This window comes from Eptatretus burgeri, chromosome 12 (genome assembly GCF_056783735.1).
Source record: "Eptatretus burgeri isolate ZD-2024b chromosome 12, Ebu_testis_v1, whole genome shotgun sequence".
Lineage (NCBI taxonomy): Eukaryota > Metazoa > Chordata > Myxini > Myxiniformes > Myxinidae > Eptatretus > Eptatretus burgeri.
In genome coordinates this window covers 99,439,674-99,456,499 of record NC_140972.1, presented here as the reverse complement: position 1 = coordinate 99,456,499, position 16,826 = coordinate 99,439,674, and the positions used below count along the sequence as shown (strand labels likewise).

The 16,826-nt window shown below is 42.3% G+C and overlaps 1 protein-coding gene across 3 annotated transcripts in view; it reads right to left on the bottom strand.

Annotated features, from left to right (window-relative positions):
* Window positions 1-16,826, bottom strand: part of LOC147016229 (dedicator of cytokinesis protein 1-like) — a 235,709-nt gene that overhangs the window by 91,423 nt on the left and 127,460 nt on the right. For all 3 annotated transcript variants that reach the window (XM_085849067.1, XM_085849068.1, XM_085849069.1), the window contains 3 exons: window positions 10,041-10,136; window positions 6,954-7,052; window positions 5,841-5,935 (listed from right to left, as the gene is read on the bottom strand). In XM_085849067.1, the coding sequence (XP_085705193.1) occupies window positions 5,841-5,935; window positions 6,954-7,052; window positions 10,041-10,136 (290 nt within the window). The remainder of the gene's footprint in view (window positions 1-5,840; window positions 5,936-6,953; window positions 7,053-10,040; window positions 10,137-16,826) is intronic.

The window sequence follows — 16,826 nt, the reverse complement described above, 5'->3', positions numbered from 1 at the left end:
TTTTGCATCCTGTTATGTCCTGATCCAGTCAGCGTACTGGTTCTTCCACCAGCATTGACTATGTATCCAAAAAATTAAAATAAAATTGTGCTTCAAGTGATCATCAAATGTAATATTAGTAGAGAACCCCACCATTGAGTCCGTGACCAAGTTTCTGGGACCAATTTTTCAATGCAGATTCTGGTAGATGGGGCCAAAAAAAGAAATTTTAGCGAGGTACCCCTCTCAAAAGTGCGGGCTAACTCCACCAGGGGGCGAAATTCAAAATGGCCACCCAAAATCAATATTGTGGTTTAATTTCACTTCTAATTAGTCGAGAACATTCGTTTTGGTGTCTAAATCTATGTTTTTGGGGTGAAGGATTTCAAATCTGACCATAATAATTATGTACTGTATATGCAACACCAGAAGGCGTTTTACAATATACATGCCGATACGGAGACTTTTTTGTCAGTTTTGGGGCCGACATTACACTATGGTCAGATTTAAATACTTATTATTATGGATGTAATTCTATAAACCAGCTGGTAAGCCTATATCTGCAGTGCATGTACAAAATCGTAGTCCAGTACGTCCCGGTTTCTCGATGTCAAAGTACAGATGACGTGGAAAATTTAAAATGACCTGATGGGGCTTGCAAGCATCTCTTAAACTTTTGTTCAATCATGCTGTTCATTGAAGATACATACGAGTATCCTTATCATTGTTAAGTCACAAACACATCCAAAATGTAATTAATTATTTAGTTAATAAATCATTGACACCACCGAAGATAAGACTTTATATTTACTAAAATATAATAAGGCATTATATAATGTTCAGTTTCAAGTTGATATTTTATTTAATAACAAGTAAGGTTCTAAATTTCGTAATGGATTACATGATACATCATTTACCTAATGCATGACTTTTTTTGCAGATGGCAGAAAGCAGGGAAAGCAGAGGGAAGAAACGAGGGAGTGGAGAAATTGGCATTTGCATCCTTTGCCAAGGAGACTGCGATGAAGACAAGAGTAACACGCCAATTGAAGCCTGGGAAACATTGAAAAATCACGCTAAGAACTGGGAGGGACTAGATGAATATGGCTCAGTATGTGATGAGGTTGAATGGGAAAATGGGTTTCAAGGAGTCTTTTACCACAAACTGTGTAGGGCCCAAATTTCTAGTAAAGACAAGCTTTCCAAGGCCCTTAAACGAAAAAAAAAATCTGAAGAAAAAAAGTGCTGAAAATTGTCCTGATCATCAGATAACTTCGTCATCTAATAACCTGGAAAACAGTTTCAAATCAGAGAAAGTTATGTTCCAGCTTTGCTGTAATACATGACAAAAACTTGTGTGTCTGGTGTATGCTGCCTGAAGATACAAAACATCCTGGTGGAGACAAACGGCACATAATCAAGCAGTGGGATGCGTGGAATGTTTTCAAATGTCATACAGTTCACCTTGAAGATGAAAGTATGAGAAACAGACTCATAGCTTTGATAGACTCTACTCCTGACCCATTTGCAGCTGAGATTTGCTATCATCGCTCTTGCTGGAAGAAGTATATTCCACGTAAATCAGATGACTTGACTGATCAGCAATTTCACCTGAATTATATTCACCCATCCGAGGTTAAACAGAAGTTGTTTCAGCATGTCCAAAGTGTTATCTTTGAATAACATGAGTTTCGCACTTTACAAAGTCTGCTTAATGATTATTCCAGAATGTCAACAACTTTGGATTTACAACTACTGTGAAGTCCTCTACACTGCAATCAATGTTGCAAGACGAATTTCATGGGAAAATAGGTTTTCATGACCGACTGCAAAAGAACAGAAGCTCACTCGTTTTTGACCTCTCAGCGGGAGGATCACATGTTGAAGCAGCACTTAACTGTTGTGGTATCAGTGATGAGGACATATTTGAAGCAGCTGCTCAAAGGCTGAAAGCTAAATTGGCTAAAGGATCTAAATTGCCATGGCCACCACACGTCGAGCAGTTAGTAGAAAAGGAAGAGCAGCAACAAGTCTTAATGCACTTTCTGAAAAAGTTGAGAAAAGGTCAAAGGTACACTGCAGACGATCAGTGTGAAGACCCTTCCTTGATCGCACTAGAATTAGTGCTTGAATCCTTCATCTCAGGTACCAGAATATCTTTTCAGGTACAACTTTCAGTAACAATGCATGCTCTGACGAGGAGCAGGGAAATTGTTGACCTCCTCAAACGCTTCTCCTTTGGCACAAGTTACAAAGACGTACTGCATTTATATGACACAAGGGCAAAACATGATATCACAGAAAACAACATTTGCCCAGCAGAACTTTCTCAGGATACTCCAGATGCTGCAATCATGGACAATGATGACTTCTCAGATGACACACTGACTGGTGCTAATACATCTCATCGTACAAATGTTATGTTTGTACAGCCGGAAAACATCATCAATGTTCCACCTGGCCCCAAGGTGGCCCTTCAGATCCCCAAGTCTGCAGAAGTCAAGCAGTTATGTCTGAATCAGCATGTTATTCAGCCCTACACCACAATGAAACGAGGTGTACCAGCTGTACGACCAGAACTGGACTTGACACCGCAAAACACTGATATGCAGCGAAAGAGAGGGGTCATTCATACACTTGTACGGCTTGATGAAAACTACTCGGACAAGTCCCTGAAGTCACAGCCAGTGGGTGCTTTTGCTGGTTTCCAGATGACAGTTCAACCTGTTGTAACAAAAAGTAAGCCATACTACTTCTTTACATATCCAAGTCCTCCTAACAAGATGGTAGTACATGAGGTAATCATGAGGTAATCGTACATGAGTCGCTGCGGAAGCAAAAGCCAAGAACATGCCTTCCATTCTGTTGGTTTGTGATCAACCTGTGTATGCCCACATTGGGCAAATCAAGTACGAACATCTGGAGGAATTTGATGTCAACTTTCCCTTCATTGGGCCTTTCCACATGCATTCCTCCTTCATATCTGCCATGAACAAACGGTTCCAGGGATCAGGCTTGTCAGATCTATTAGTGGCAGCAGGAGTCATTGCAGACGGCTCAGTGGACCAAGCTTTAAAGGGCAAGCACTATAAACGTGGCATGAGGTGTCTAAGACTGGACAATTTGTCTCATATGTCTCTCATACATCAAACTGGAGCAGAAAATGGCAACACAGTGCAATCAGATGCAATAAAAGCAAGTCTGCATGTACTTCACGACAAATCAACCTCTGATGAAGAACGTCAACGTGCATATGTGTTCCTGAAAGGAGAGCCAGAAGTTATGAGTGTAGTCTCTCAGGAAGTAGAAAAATTGGAAAGCAGTGACAGCCCAATGACAAGGCTCTGGTTGGGTTTCCAAGGACTTTGAGTCAGCTTCGTCTATGTTCCTGCTTCAGCAGTTCATCATTCCTGCTTCAGATTCATCAAGCAGTTCCTGCTTCAGATGACCTTATCAACTTGAAATCAGTTCTCAACATTCTGCAAAGATCGAATGTTCTCAGCAACCAAGTCTTTCCATGCAAGTGTCAAGAAGAATTCTCAAAGAAGCTTCAGGAATCCTCCACCAACAAATAAACAAAAAGACAAAAGACCTGCAAAATCTGAAGAAATGGAGAACAAAGCAATGACATCCATCATTGCAATGGCCGAGAAACATAACAAAAAAATTGTTTTGGCAGATGTAATGGAGTACAGAGTCACTGATGAATGCTTAGCAATCTTTAACAGAAATGGCACAATGAGGAAAACTCAGAAGTCAAAGTTGATTGAAGTCCTCGACTTGGAAAGCCTTCAACATGTCCCAGGTGATAACCTAGCCATAATTGGCATGGGCTTCAGGTGGAGGTTATCTCTTTCATCAGCTGAACAACGAAATAAACATGATGGTGAGGTGTTCACTTGGTCTGAGTATGCTTCAAACATGCTCTCTTTAATACGTCACACATCCGCTGCCACACTTATCCTGGTGAATGATCCAAATGACTTACCATATACTATTAAGGACAGTGAGAGAAGTATGCGAGCAAGTAAAAATGGTAACGGAGGATTCGGAAACATTTTCATCAGAGCAGAGGAAAGATTCCCATCACCAAAATTACTTTTTTCCGACCAAAATTACCGACCTCTTCGGTAGTCCTAGCAATAAACAGAAGTTGCAAGTATTTCTAAAGAACCAGTTCAGAATTATGTCAACCAGCCTCACAAACAAAGAACTGATTTACTCCGTCGGACCTGACGGGGAGAATCTCACCAGAGGGGTTAAAGTGTTTGACTATAAGTGCAATCACATCGAGGCAGATACTGTGATGTTTTTCATCCACTCACAGATTCGCAAGGTTGACTCTCAAGTACCAGTCATACTGGATGCTGAAGATACTGATGTTATGATGCTAGCTGCTCATGTTGCTCACAGGATTGATGGCATTTTAGGAATAAAGCACAAAGACACCATCATTGACTGTCATTCCCTCTGTGCAAAGAATGTTACTGATATTGTATGTTGTATGTATGTGCACAGTATGTGCACAGTGGTTATACCATTGTATGTGCACAGTGGTTGTGATACCACAGCTGCCTTTTTTGGTCATGGCAAAAAATCTGTTTTCGAGAAAGGAGTGTGCCAAGAGGCCACACCAATTCTGCAGTCAGTTGGCAATGAAATTCCAGCCTCCAATGAAGTTCTGGACAACATGGCCATTTTCACAATGCGATACATCTATGGTGACAAAGTCAGCCAAACACTTGGTGAAGCCAGAGCTCAGAAGTAGAAGCATCTCAAAAAGAAGTCTACATCAAGAATACCACCTGACAGAGATTCTCACAACTTGAAGGTGCAGCGAGTGAATTAGTTATCAGTCCGACCTGTTTCTCAACTTTGATTAAAGTGAGCTCATTCCATCCCCACTGAACAGTGGGTGGAGGCTGGAGAATGGAAAATGTGTACCCCAGAGGTATAGTAAGCCAGCTCTACCTAAGGACTTAAGATAATCAATACAGGGTGTAGATGAGGAGAAGATGCCAACGTCTGATGAGAGTGATATTGAAGATGATGATTACAGTGATATAGAGAATGATTAATTCAGTAGAATTTAACTATGACAAGTACGACAAGTACATGTATGTTCATGTTTGATATAGCTGTGTCAAAAGTTGTGCACACACATTACCTTTACTTTAGGACTGAAGAATTGATGATAAGTTAACTGTCAAATGTCATCAGTTTCTTGCATTTTTAACTGGGCTGATGGCATTCAAGGTTGTACAGTCTAGTTATATGTCGGAGAGTGGAAAAAAGTCCAAATATCGGCAAATATAGTGTAAAACGCCCTCTGATATTGCATATACAAAATTAACATGGACAGATTTGAAATCCTTGACCCCAAAAACATAGATTTAGACACCAAAACGAATATTCTAGATGAAATAGAAGTGAAATTAAACCACAATGTTGATTTTGGGCGGCCATTTTGAATTTCGCCCCCCTGGTGGAGTTAGCCCGCACTTTTGAGAGGAGTACCCTCGTTAAAATTTTTTTTTTGGCCCCATCTACTAGAATCTGCATTGAAAAATTGGTCCCGGACTCAATGGTGGGGTCCTCTACTATATTCTCTATGGAGAACAGAAAAGTGAGCATTGCCTCGACAATGAGCTGAACAAACCAAGTAGGTTCTCATATGTAGCCGAAGCGACTTTTTAGAGAAGATCCAACAACTTGTGTAGCAGATGGGGCAGCCATATTTTTCCACGCCATCCCTACATAGAGTACTATGGTACTCTGATAAAATTTTGCACTCACAAGGTGCTGGACATAGCAGCTGAATATAGATGCAAAAATTGGAAAAAGGTGTTTAGGTGACCCACCTGTTCTGCATCATGTTCATAATCACCCAGTCAGAGGGGTAGACATTTTTCCCAATCAAGTTCTTGAACATTATGAATGTTTCCATGAGGAAGTCCTATATAGGCACAAACAGGGATTCAAAGACAAAGTAAATTTAAATAAAATGACTTCATAGATTGCCTTCTTTGGTTTAGTTAATATGAAGATAGCAGCCGATTAGTCAAAGTGAGTCAAGTGTAAAATGTTAGTGTGACACATTTCATGGCAAAAAAAATTTAAACAAGGACACAGTGGCCGGACAGCAATCAGAAAACCCAAGATGAGCATAAACTACAGGTGAGCATTCAAAGGGGCTGGCAGGATAGTTCAGAGGTATCATATTCACCGTCAAGGAATCGACTTTGGGCTTGATTCCAAGCCTGACTGTAGAATGTCATCCTGATCGATATTTACAGGCGATATGTCCTATCGACGAATGCACCATCAATCGGTAGAGGATGTTAATCTAGGGACCAGTCTGCCAGCATTTATTGATGCACATTAAAGATCCCACAATGTCTTTCACAAAGAGTATGCGATGGTCTCCGGAACCCCAAACAAGTTCAAAATTCCTGCCCTGATGACAGTCAGATAAGCAAGTGCAAAAGTAGCTCTGATGAGTGTTAATTAATTTATTACATTAGCAAAAGGGCAAGTTTGATGACCCCTTCCTTGTGCATGTGTAATAAAGTTCCAGAAGGGATCTTTGCTTCCTCCCCACCCCACTCCCCAGGCCCTCCTCCCCCGAGCTCAATGAAGCAAAATGAAGATGGCTCCAAAAGCATGATGAAAGCAATGGTCCACACCTGCTTTTTGAGTGAGTCCATTAGTTATGTTTGGGACAAGACTTTGTGGAACACTGAGTAGACATGGACAACCCATCCCGTTATGTCTCTTGAGAGCATTTGGATGTTAATGAAAGGTATAAAAGGTCCTCGAAGCTGTACAGTGAGTAAAAGGGAAACAGAGTAGAAAGGAAAGAAAATATGCAGAATGTAGTCGAAGAGGTAACAGAGAGAAAGGAAAAGACCAATTTGGTGTTCATCGCACAAGTCCGTTTGTGTTTTCAGACAACAGGCCTCACTTGAACTCACCACGAGATCGGAGGGGTTTTTAAAGGTGTCGATGTAATACTGGTAGTGGTCGTCATTCATTCTCTGCAGGATTGATGTCATGCATGCCACAAAATTATTCTGCAAAAAAACACAGAGAACAAATAAAAGTGAAAAAAAACCTCCACCTTAAAATTTGATGGTGATGAAAGTCAAAACTCCACTTTAAAATACTAACAATTAGGCCAAGAACATAATTTTACAGCTTAAAGGTTGAGAAACATACTCTTCAATATGTGGTCATTGAGGAAACTTGAAAACAGAGAGGGGCACCAGTCACTGTACATCTATAGGGACCACCTATGGGCTATCACATGGTCACACTAACTCAGAAATACAAACCTGGGGTAACTTAAGGTGAGGTTACCTTACAAATAAAAACATCCATGTAATACTAGCAGGGGTACCCAGCGTTGCCCAGTGCTGTCCTCATCTTGTTGGGATTTTGAATAATCTTTTTTTGTGGGGGCTAAAACACTTCCCTGTATCCACGAAGGAATGGGGTCAGGGATCATTTAATATTACCTTTTACATATCTACAAAGGCTGAGGCACAAGAGTGAAATTAAAAAAAACTTCTAATTTTTCAAATTTTGTGTTATGGCAAGGGTACCCGACATTACCCGCTGCCATCCTAATTCTATGGCATTCTGAAGAAATTTTAGCGATTAAAACAAATAATAATAATAATTATAATAATAATAATCGAACTTTTCATTATAAAATTAAAATATTTTTGACCAAAAACACTGCCCAGCACTCAGTGATGAACATAAAAGTTTAACGAAGATCTGTTCGTCCATCTCTGAGGAAAAATGCCGACCGACACACACGGCTCTCTTCTACACTGTAAAATATATATATATATATATATACATATATATATATATATATATATATATATATATGTATATATTTATATCTAGAAAAACCAAACCACATCTCTCACCTGTGAATGGAGGGAACAGCCAGTCAGCTCTCACCTAATCAACTACGCCCAGGTGGCTAGGATTATACAAACGATTGACCCCTCCCATGCTTCTCCAGCCAAAATAGCTGCATAAAGCAATCCATGAAGACTTACGCAAGGTAAGTGCTAAACACTGTTTCGAACCCTTTCCAGAGTTCCTCAACAACTATAAAGATGTTCACACATCGTACACACACGACAATCCCAATTGTGGGATTGTCAAAAAAAATCCCCCCCCTCCCCAAATAAAAAAAAGGGTCGAGAGCTAATATTTAAAAGTGCAAAAAAAACAGACAGACAATATAAAAGCAACATTCAAGCATAAAAATGAACTATGATTAAAATGATAAAAATAAAGAAAAATTTTAGTCCAGATATTAATATTGTTACGGCTGTGGAAATTCGCAATACACCATAAAGGGTCCTTAGATCAGTTATGACGATAAGTAATTGTGTAGTTAGATTTCCCCACCGTTGTTTAGAGGGAATTTCCGTGTTCACAGGGCTGCGATCCTTTGAGTTAGCCGTTTTTCCTTCGCTATTGTTATTTTGGACCGTCCGAAAACGTCGAACGAAGGCCCCGTGGAAGACCTGCAGCAACGCGTGAGTTTTCCCGCCGTTTTGCGCCGCCAACGCCGGCACGAGAAGCGGCGAAGAGCTCGCTCGCGATTGGCGGACACGGGGCCTGAGGCGGTCGGGAGGGGGAACGCCCCTTTTCGAGGAGCTTCTCGAAAGAGCTCGAAGGGAGGCGGAGCCGAAAAGGGGGTGGAGCGAAGGGGTGGAGACCCACGCTATATAAGGCGGACAGCACACGGGGCTCGCTCTCTCTTGTTCTTCGTGCTGAATTGCTCTGCTTGTTCTTCGTCGACGCTCTCTCTTCTTCTTCGTCGACGTCATCTGCTCTCTTCTGGTGGTCAAGGTCGAACTCGGACTCGCTCTCGTCGTTTTAGCTTCCTCTTCCCTTGGTGGTCATCGGAGGTTCGCGCTTCCTCTTCTCTTGGTGGTCGTCGGAGGTTCGCGCTTCCTCGTCTCTTGGTGGTCGAGGTCAAACTCGGGTTCTCTCTCTGGATCGTCGAGGTCGTCTTCTCCCTCTGGGGGCCAAGTGGTGAGGGTTGCGAGCGGTGGTCCAGGGTCGAGGCGCGCACAAGAGTAGAGTGCCGGAGAGGGCTCGCCGACCGTCGCACCTCGAGGGTGCAGGTAACCTGCTACGGTCTCGCGGGACCCGTTCGGTCTCCCAGGTCCCGTGTCATAAAGATCCAAGTGGTCCAGTCTGACCCCCTTGTCTGTGAGGGGGTCTTTCCTTGTGTTTCTTTTGGGTTTTTGAATGAATGTTGTCGTGGCACCGTCCTGTGAAGTAAAACTGCTTAAGTGACTGTACATTTATTAATTATATTCCGTCGTAGTGCTTGCCCTTGCTTTTGTTTGCCTGCTGTTATTTCTATTTGCCTGTAAATGTGCTTGACTGTTGTTCCTATTTGCCTGCTTACGTGTTGTATAATAAATGTCCTTGTGTGAAATGTATCCCGTTCGTCGTCTTTTTCGCGTTTGAAAGTTCCATCTTGCATCCTGGAAGGGATTGGTAGTGGGTTTAGACACCCAGTAAGTAATCTGAACCGTCAAGGTCGGCGATAACTCCGCTCAGTTATCCCCTGAGCACGGAACGAGCCGCTTAAGCGGTTCGTGTCCGAAGCTGACCTGTGGCGTGGTACAACTCCTCGGTATGCTACCCGCGTGGGTAATTAGGTATATCGACATTTGGCGATTCACTCTATTTCGCGTGGGTAGAATGCAGACTGGGTTGTGGTGAGGTTAAACCCCCACCCGTGACTGGCTTCTGGCGGTAGTTCCAGGAGGGTCACGACTGAATTGTCCGTCCGGTGAGCGACGCAGTTGCCATTAGTGGGAAGCGGCCGATCGCACGCCGGCGGGCGCGAATTTGTAACAATATTCAACTAATGCACAAGGAATGGAATGGGGGATTGTTTGCATCATGTTCGGGTTTTGTGGAATCTCAATTTGTGCAGATTTAAAAATAAAGAGATATAAAAGACTAGATGTAGCTGAGACAGAGCTCATTGTAAAGAAAAGGGATAAAGTTACCATCAGTGGAGAGCTGTGACCCATCCCGATGACGGTGCGGTTCACCGTGCGAAGCAGTTGTACCATGATGAGCTGTAAGTGTGACGAAGTTTCTCCCTGTGGATAAAATAATAACTTTTGACCATCAGTGAAAACACTCATGTTCGCGTTCATCAATAAAGTCAAAAACGTCAGGTTAGCAAACAAAAAAAACAATTGATAAAAACAAGGTTAAAAAACAAACAATTAGCGCAATTAATTAGCATTATGTGTCCAATCCTTGAAATCAACAATGGAAGGTAAAATAGAGCTCGAAGCATCCTCCACCTGTCCTTGTAAAGTGATTTGCTTTGCCTGAGATCTCCTTGTATGGAACACAACACGCGACTTTCAAAATGACGTATGAATGCTAAACGAGGCGTGTGCGCATTTACAGTGACTCGGTTCTGCTCGCCGGACACTTTTAACCTGCCATTACCAGCACATCTGTAATTCAGTCTTTTAAGTGTTGGAGTGATGAATTTTTCCAGTATGCATAGTAAAGTATGGTATTTTCTCAGGCAAACTGAATAAACCGTAAAATGTTTGTTACTGTGTACTGTGAAGGAGATCTCCGTCTTTTATACCATAAACTAGATAGTAGGTAAAAGCTCAGATCATAAAATGTAATTTTTTTAATACACAAAGTTAACATTACTTCACTCAGTTTTAGAACTGACTGGCAAGGTACCTGCCACTGACGGGTTCGTAGACATCTCACCTCAAATGAGCAATTTTTTTAGAATGTGTATTGGTGGAAACCAGAATTCATTGTAAATATTCAGTGTGCAGATATCACAGTGGGTGAAGCTGGTAACCTCACCAATCTCGTTCCATTCTACCAGCGAAGATTTACAACTCATGCTTGTGGGACAAAGAGTTGGGCACATTTTGGGCCTACCACCTGACGGAAGATCACCGAAGTTCTTTGCATGCCAACCGACCACCTCGAGGCACCCATCTCTCTCCACATCGCTTCTTCAGTCGCCAATCTGCCCCCCTCTCTCTCCCTGTGTACTCCCCACAGCTTTGCTTTCGGAAATTTTCATTCAGTATTTCTCACAGCATTGCATTTTGATTTCCCATTCGATGATCCATAGATCAGTCATTTCAGTTTCACTTTTCAACATCAGTTTCATTTTTGGATACAAGTTTCAATTTGTCATTGCAACTTGTGATGTGACGCGAATGGTGGATGAAAAAGGTCATCAAAAACGATATTAGGAGGATTTTTTTTTTCAATTTTCCAAGCAGACCAAAGTTGCTTCAGGGTCTTAAAAGGTCATGATGGGTCGAAGGAGTCTAAATGGCATGAGGTCGAGAGTGTTTGATGGGTCTTAAGGGTCATAGAGGAGTCTAAAGTGCCCTTTTCCCCCCACTTAAATGGTCCTATGAGGGCCTAAAAGGTCTAAATGTCTAAAGGGGTCGAAAGAACATTTGAGAGGTCACATGACTCCTTCGCCAATGTTACCGATCATGGTAACGTCTTTACTTATTTTTCACATCTGATACCATATTTGACGACCGTAGCTCACCATCTCACCATCTCACCAATTACAGAGATGCCAACTTTTGGAAATCAGAATTAGGGAGGATTTGCAACCGACACCAAATAATGTGCGCGAAGCGCACGTCTCGAGCGCGGAGCGCTCGACCCTTGCGGCGGGGTCCAGGGCCCGCCTTAGGGCCCTGGAAGCTCTGGGGTTCTAGACGCTCTCTAGTGCCCTCTGAGCCCTATTTTGGAGCATTTAACATGTTAAGAATTCCCACTTTTTGAACAAAGAAAGGGGAAAATTGTGCACTTTTTAATGTTACATGTATGTTAATATTAGTAAGTTAGGGGACAATCAAAGATTAACAAAAAGCACAAAAGAAGCAATATTTTTCTTACCTTACTGGCTGGTACTACTGCTGCTTGCTTTTTCCATGGCAGCTTTGCTGAGTGACAGCTGTGTGGCTCTTTTAGCCCTTCTGATTATGTCTTTGCTGTATTCCCTCTGGTAGCAAGGGGTGCTATGAGCTAGTTTTTCAATTAAGAGAGCTTCCAGGGTTTTGACACTCAAATTGGGACGAAATTCAGTATGATTCTCCCGTACAAGACTGAGTGCCCGCTCACATGATGCGTTCGAATGAGGAATGACCAAGATTCCCTTCATCACTTTGCTCAAATTAGGATACTTCTTGGCACCAGTGCAGGGATCTGTGAGCTGTGAAATCCGATGCCACTGCTCATCCACTCTCACTGTCTCAGTAGCAATTGTAGCTATGGAGGCGTCTGCCTGGTAGTGAGCGAATTCACTCTCAAGACTGTCTATGTCACTATCACCGCCACTGAACAGACAGGGGAATTTCTTGATGAAAAACTCCACACAGTCAAACCCCACTTCTTGGTGTAGCTTAACATCCAGCACCTGAGCATGCTTGGCTAATTCATCATCTAGCGGCCAGGTTTTGAAGATGTAATTGCAGGCTTTCACATAATATGAGCGAACTGCACTGAAGAAACCTTGGATGTCTGACTCACTCAGAGTGAAGGTGGATTTCTTGAGACTCCTTTGTTCCCTTATATACAGTTTGGCATCGTTCCCAATCATGAGGTCCTCATCATTCTTCTGATGATTTCTGTCAGAGAAGGGTACATTTACCAGAGCAACCGATGACACCGATGGTTTCAAAAACCGTACGAAGATATCTTTCAGAAGACCATTCAATTATCCATGCAGGAGATGAATACAGGGTTCGTCTCTTTGGAGCAGAAGATTCCCCTTCTCAAAAAGCTTGTTAGCATATCGAAGGAAGAAACAATAGAGTTTTGTTTGTGGAGACAAGAACATCCTGTTGACACGTTTTTCTCTAGATTCCTGCACAGTGTTTGAGGAAGATGCGCTTTTAGTTGTAGAACTCGTAGTACACTTAGCCGCAGGGCGATCACACTTGCGTTTACTGCCAGCAGAAGAGGTCAGACTCGTAGTACCAGATCCAATTTTACGTTTGAGGAGAGAGCTTGAGGTAGGTGCAGCCAAGGAAGAAGACCTCTGATTCGAAGGTTTTGCTGAGCTTCTATCAAGTGATTTGGCAAAAGCAGAACTTAACTTGGGTCCTTCTTTGCCTGTAGATGGGACTATCACAGTCTTTCTCGACTCTGAAGGGATCTGCTTTGTAGATGAACGTGATGAAGGGCCGGTGATGCTACCTGCTCTCAGCATTGGTTTTGGTGCTGTCCCTGCTGTCTTCTTCGCAGCAGATACTGCAGTGGTAGTGGTGAATGCTGCTCCACTAGTGCTTGATCCTGCAGTGCCAGTACTGGCAGTAGATACAGTGCCGTCCTTCTTGCTTGTTGTTAGAGTCTTGGCTACAGTTGGTTGCATTTTTCTTCGTACTTCTTCTTTGAAGAAGAGGCGAAGTGGCTCCCACTGTTCAATCAGCCTGTCTAGGCACTGACCAAGGGACAGCCACCTTGTTGCGACATGCTTCAGAATCTTGTGTGTCGGGGCATCACAGAGTTCTTGCAGTGCTTTCACTCCTTTGACGCGTTTACTACTTTTGTCCAAGTAGTAGTAAATATCGATGAGAAAGTCATCTAATTCAATGGGTAAGGCCTGAGCCGCCTTCTTGGCCGTATTGTGCATCATATGGCAAGGGCATCCCATGATGTAGCACTCTGGATTTTGTTTGTGGATATAAGCAGCGACTCCTTTGTGCTTGCCCACCATGACAGAGGCATTATCAGCACAAAAGGAAACACAATTTCACCACAGAATTTTCCTGTCACTGAACTCATGATCAAGCAGTTTGAAAATGTTTTCTCCAGTGGAATCTTGTTTGCACGCAGGCAAACTTAGCAAACCTTGCTTCACAATCCCAGCACTGTTGTCATAGTACGAAATCAGGACAGGATATAGCTGGGCCTCACCACTGTCATTACTACCGTCTGTAGCTAGGCTAAATGGAGCTAGTCTAGCAATATCGGCAATAGATGAAGCAGTAACATTTGACAACTCACCAATTATTGCTGAAGTTTTTGTTCTTGCACATCCATACTTTGAAGCAACTTTTGAATCTGGAAACATCTTTTGAAATAGAGGTCCAGTATGATCTGAGACTGATATGGGCAAGTTATGTTCCACAATAAATCCACTAAAGAGAAGTTCCGCTCGGGTAACATCCTCTTCCTCGCTTGTCCCTTGTTTGGTGAAATAATTCAGAAGTGTACCGGTACTCGTGCTCGAAGATCTCTCCTTTGCAATGTCTGTGTGCCGTTTGCTTCCAACGTGCTTCCGAATATCATCGCGACCTCCGTGCTCAACTGAAATATCAACGCTGCATACTGTACAATATGCATGATGAATTCCTCTTTCAGACTTTCGAATACACGGGTATTGGAGACTGTATTCGGTCTTGTACTTCTGAGACCATTTCTTGGTCTTCGTAAGCTTCTTTTCTGCCATTTCGTAATCAACATCGAGGGCTTGAAGCATCGGTAACTTCGAAGTCGATGTTCCACAGCTGCAGCGCGACTCGTAGAACTCTAGCGGCTGTTAAACACCGCACGGTGGTCGCGACCGCCGGGCTGGTACGGGGCCCAGCTGCATGCAGTGAGCGTATCGCATGCATATACACTGTGCATACATACCGCATGCACTGTATTGCACACATACCGCATGCACTAAATCTCAGTGCATGATCGCATAAGCGAGATCCAGACCCAATGTTTCGCTGCTCCTCATTTGAATTTGCAATTTTTTACGTACAATTTGGTAGCAGCGAACGTTATGGAGTTACCACATGCTATACGTAGCAGACGATGCTTTTCATTCAATTCTCATACTAGTACATTCTGATTAGTGAACAGTGCAAAAATATCAAAATTTCGGGAGGATAAGGATAGTGATCGTAAGGGCGGGAGTTTGGGTGAATTTTCGGAAGCCTCCCGATGAAATCGGGAGGGTTGGCATCTGTGCAATTATATAGGTTGAAATCTGACAAAAAAAGAAAAAGTGCTTTGTATAAAGCATTGTAAATATGGATCTACCTTCGTAGAGATGGCAACAGGTGGTAGTTTGTGCGTTTATAAGTTTTGAATTGTGAGAAATTTACTGTTTAAAACGACCTATTTAGGTGAATCGTGGAAAAAAATTGATCCCATAAAGTTTTGTCACAATTAACTTTGGGAGCTCAGCAGAGTCACGTAACAAGCAAATATTTTGCTTATATAACTATAGATTGGTAAAAATAGGTGATTTATAAATGTTTTAGTATCACTGGACAAACTGCTTTTCGAATCACTTGCTGTGTAATCACTTGAAGAATCTTCGTTTTCGCAATCACTATAGCCCTCTCAACGTCACCATTTTAAAAACAAATGTGAATAAATCCACACTCCAAGCGAGAATTCATTTTAGCTAATCAACATCGACCTGACAAACAAGCAAGACAAGGATGCACAAGGAAATTCGATTCAGGAGGAAGCTATTCTGTCCATCATGCCTGCGCTCTCACATCATTCACCGTCCGTCCATCCGTCCGCAGGTATCGCAAAAACGGCTGAACCGATCGCAACCATTTTTGGGGTGTGTAACCCTGGGACCCCTTGGAGCAAAATAGGCATAAATATAATCGCATGATCCCCTTGACGGCTCCTGTAGGGAGTGGGTGCTTCAAGTTTGACCAATTATATTTGCTAAAACGACACTTTAATTGTGTGAATTGCCCGAGGAATGTGGATGAGACAATGTGGCATGCTCAGGGATATCCCAAGGGTGGCAAAATTAAAAGGGGAAATATATTTATTTTCATTATTTAAGAAAAAAAATTTTAAAGGAAAATTTTTATAATTTACATTTTTTTTTTTTACTTCGTAATTATTACCTCCACCACCGAAGGGGAAGGAGGTCATGTTTTCACCCCCTTGTCTGCATTTGTTACTTGGCGAAAAAAAAAGTATGTTGGTCTGCAGCATTTGTCTGTCTGCCTGTCTGTCTATCTGTCTGTCACACTATTTTTGGCCACTGATTTCAAGTAATCGTTCTGAAATTTTTTGTGTGTGTAGGGGACCTGCCAAGTACATCAATGCTTGATTTTGGTGAAGATCTGAATCCGGATCTGGATCTGAGAATTTATTAAGTGACTTCACCGTTGAGACATAGAGCCAAAATGACACAAACTTCAAAACGTCAAAGGGTTATGGATGGACTCACACAAACTTGGTGGACAGATAGGGAGTGCCAACAGGAAGAATTGATTCAATTTTGGTGAAGAACCAAATCCAGATCTGGATATGATAATTATATAATTTTTTAACTAATTCTTCACCATTGAGAGATGGGTATAAAAATGATATTGCACGATATCTCAAAGTTGTGGACGGATCCGGATGAAATTTCGTGGGCAGGATGGGTGTCTGACAAGGCCGAATTGATTTGATTTTGGTGAAGACCCGGATTCGGATCCAGATACGAGAATTATTTAATTTTAAAAGTGATTCTTCACCATTGAGAGATGGGACCAAAAACGATATGCATGATATTGTAAAAATGTATTGGGCCGAATATATTTATTTAGGGTTTTGAGGGTATATTTTTGTGTTTTCCTTCTGCAGGGTTGTGGGGGGGAGGGTAGGTGAAGGCGGTTCATGGGTGAGAAACAAACATCAACCACACACCACCCCTTGACAAGACCCCCGACAGACACAATGCTCCACACAGATGCGCACAATCACCAATCCATACTCGAGCTGCTTTTCAATTCCGTCAACATCCCTATACTCTT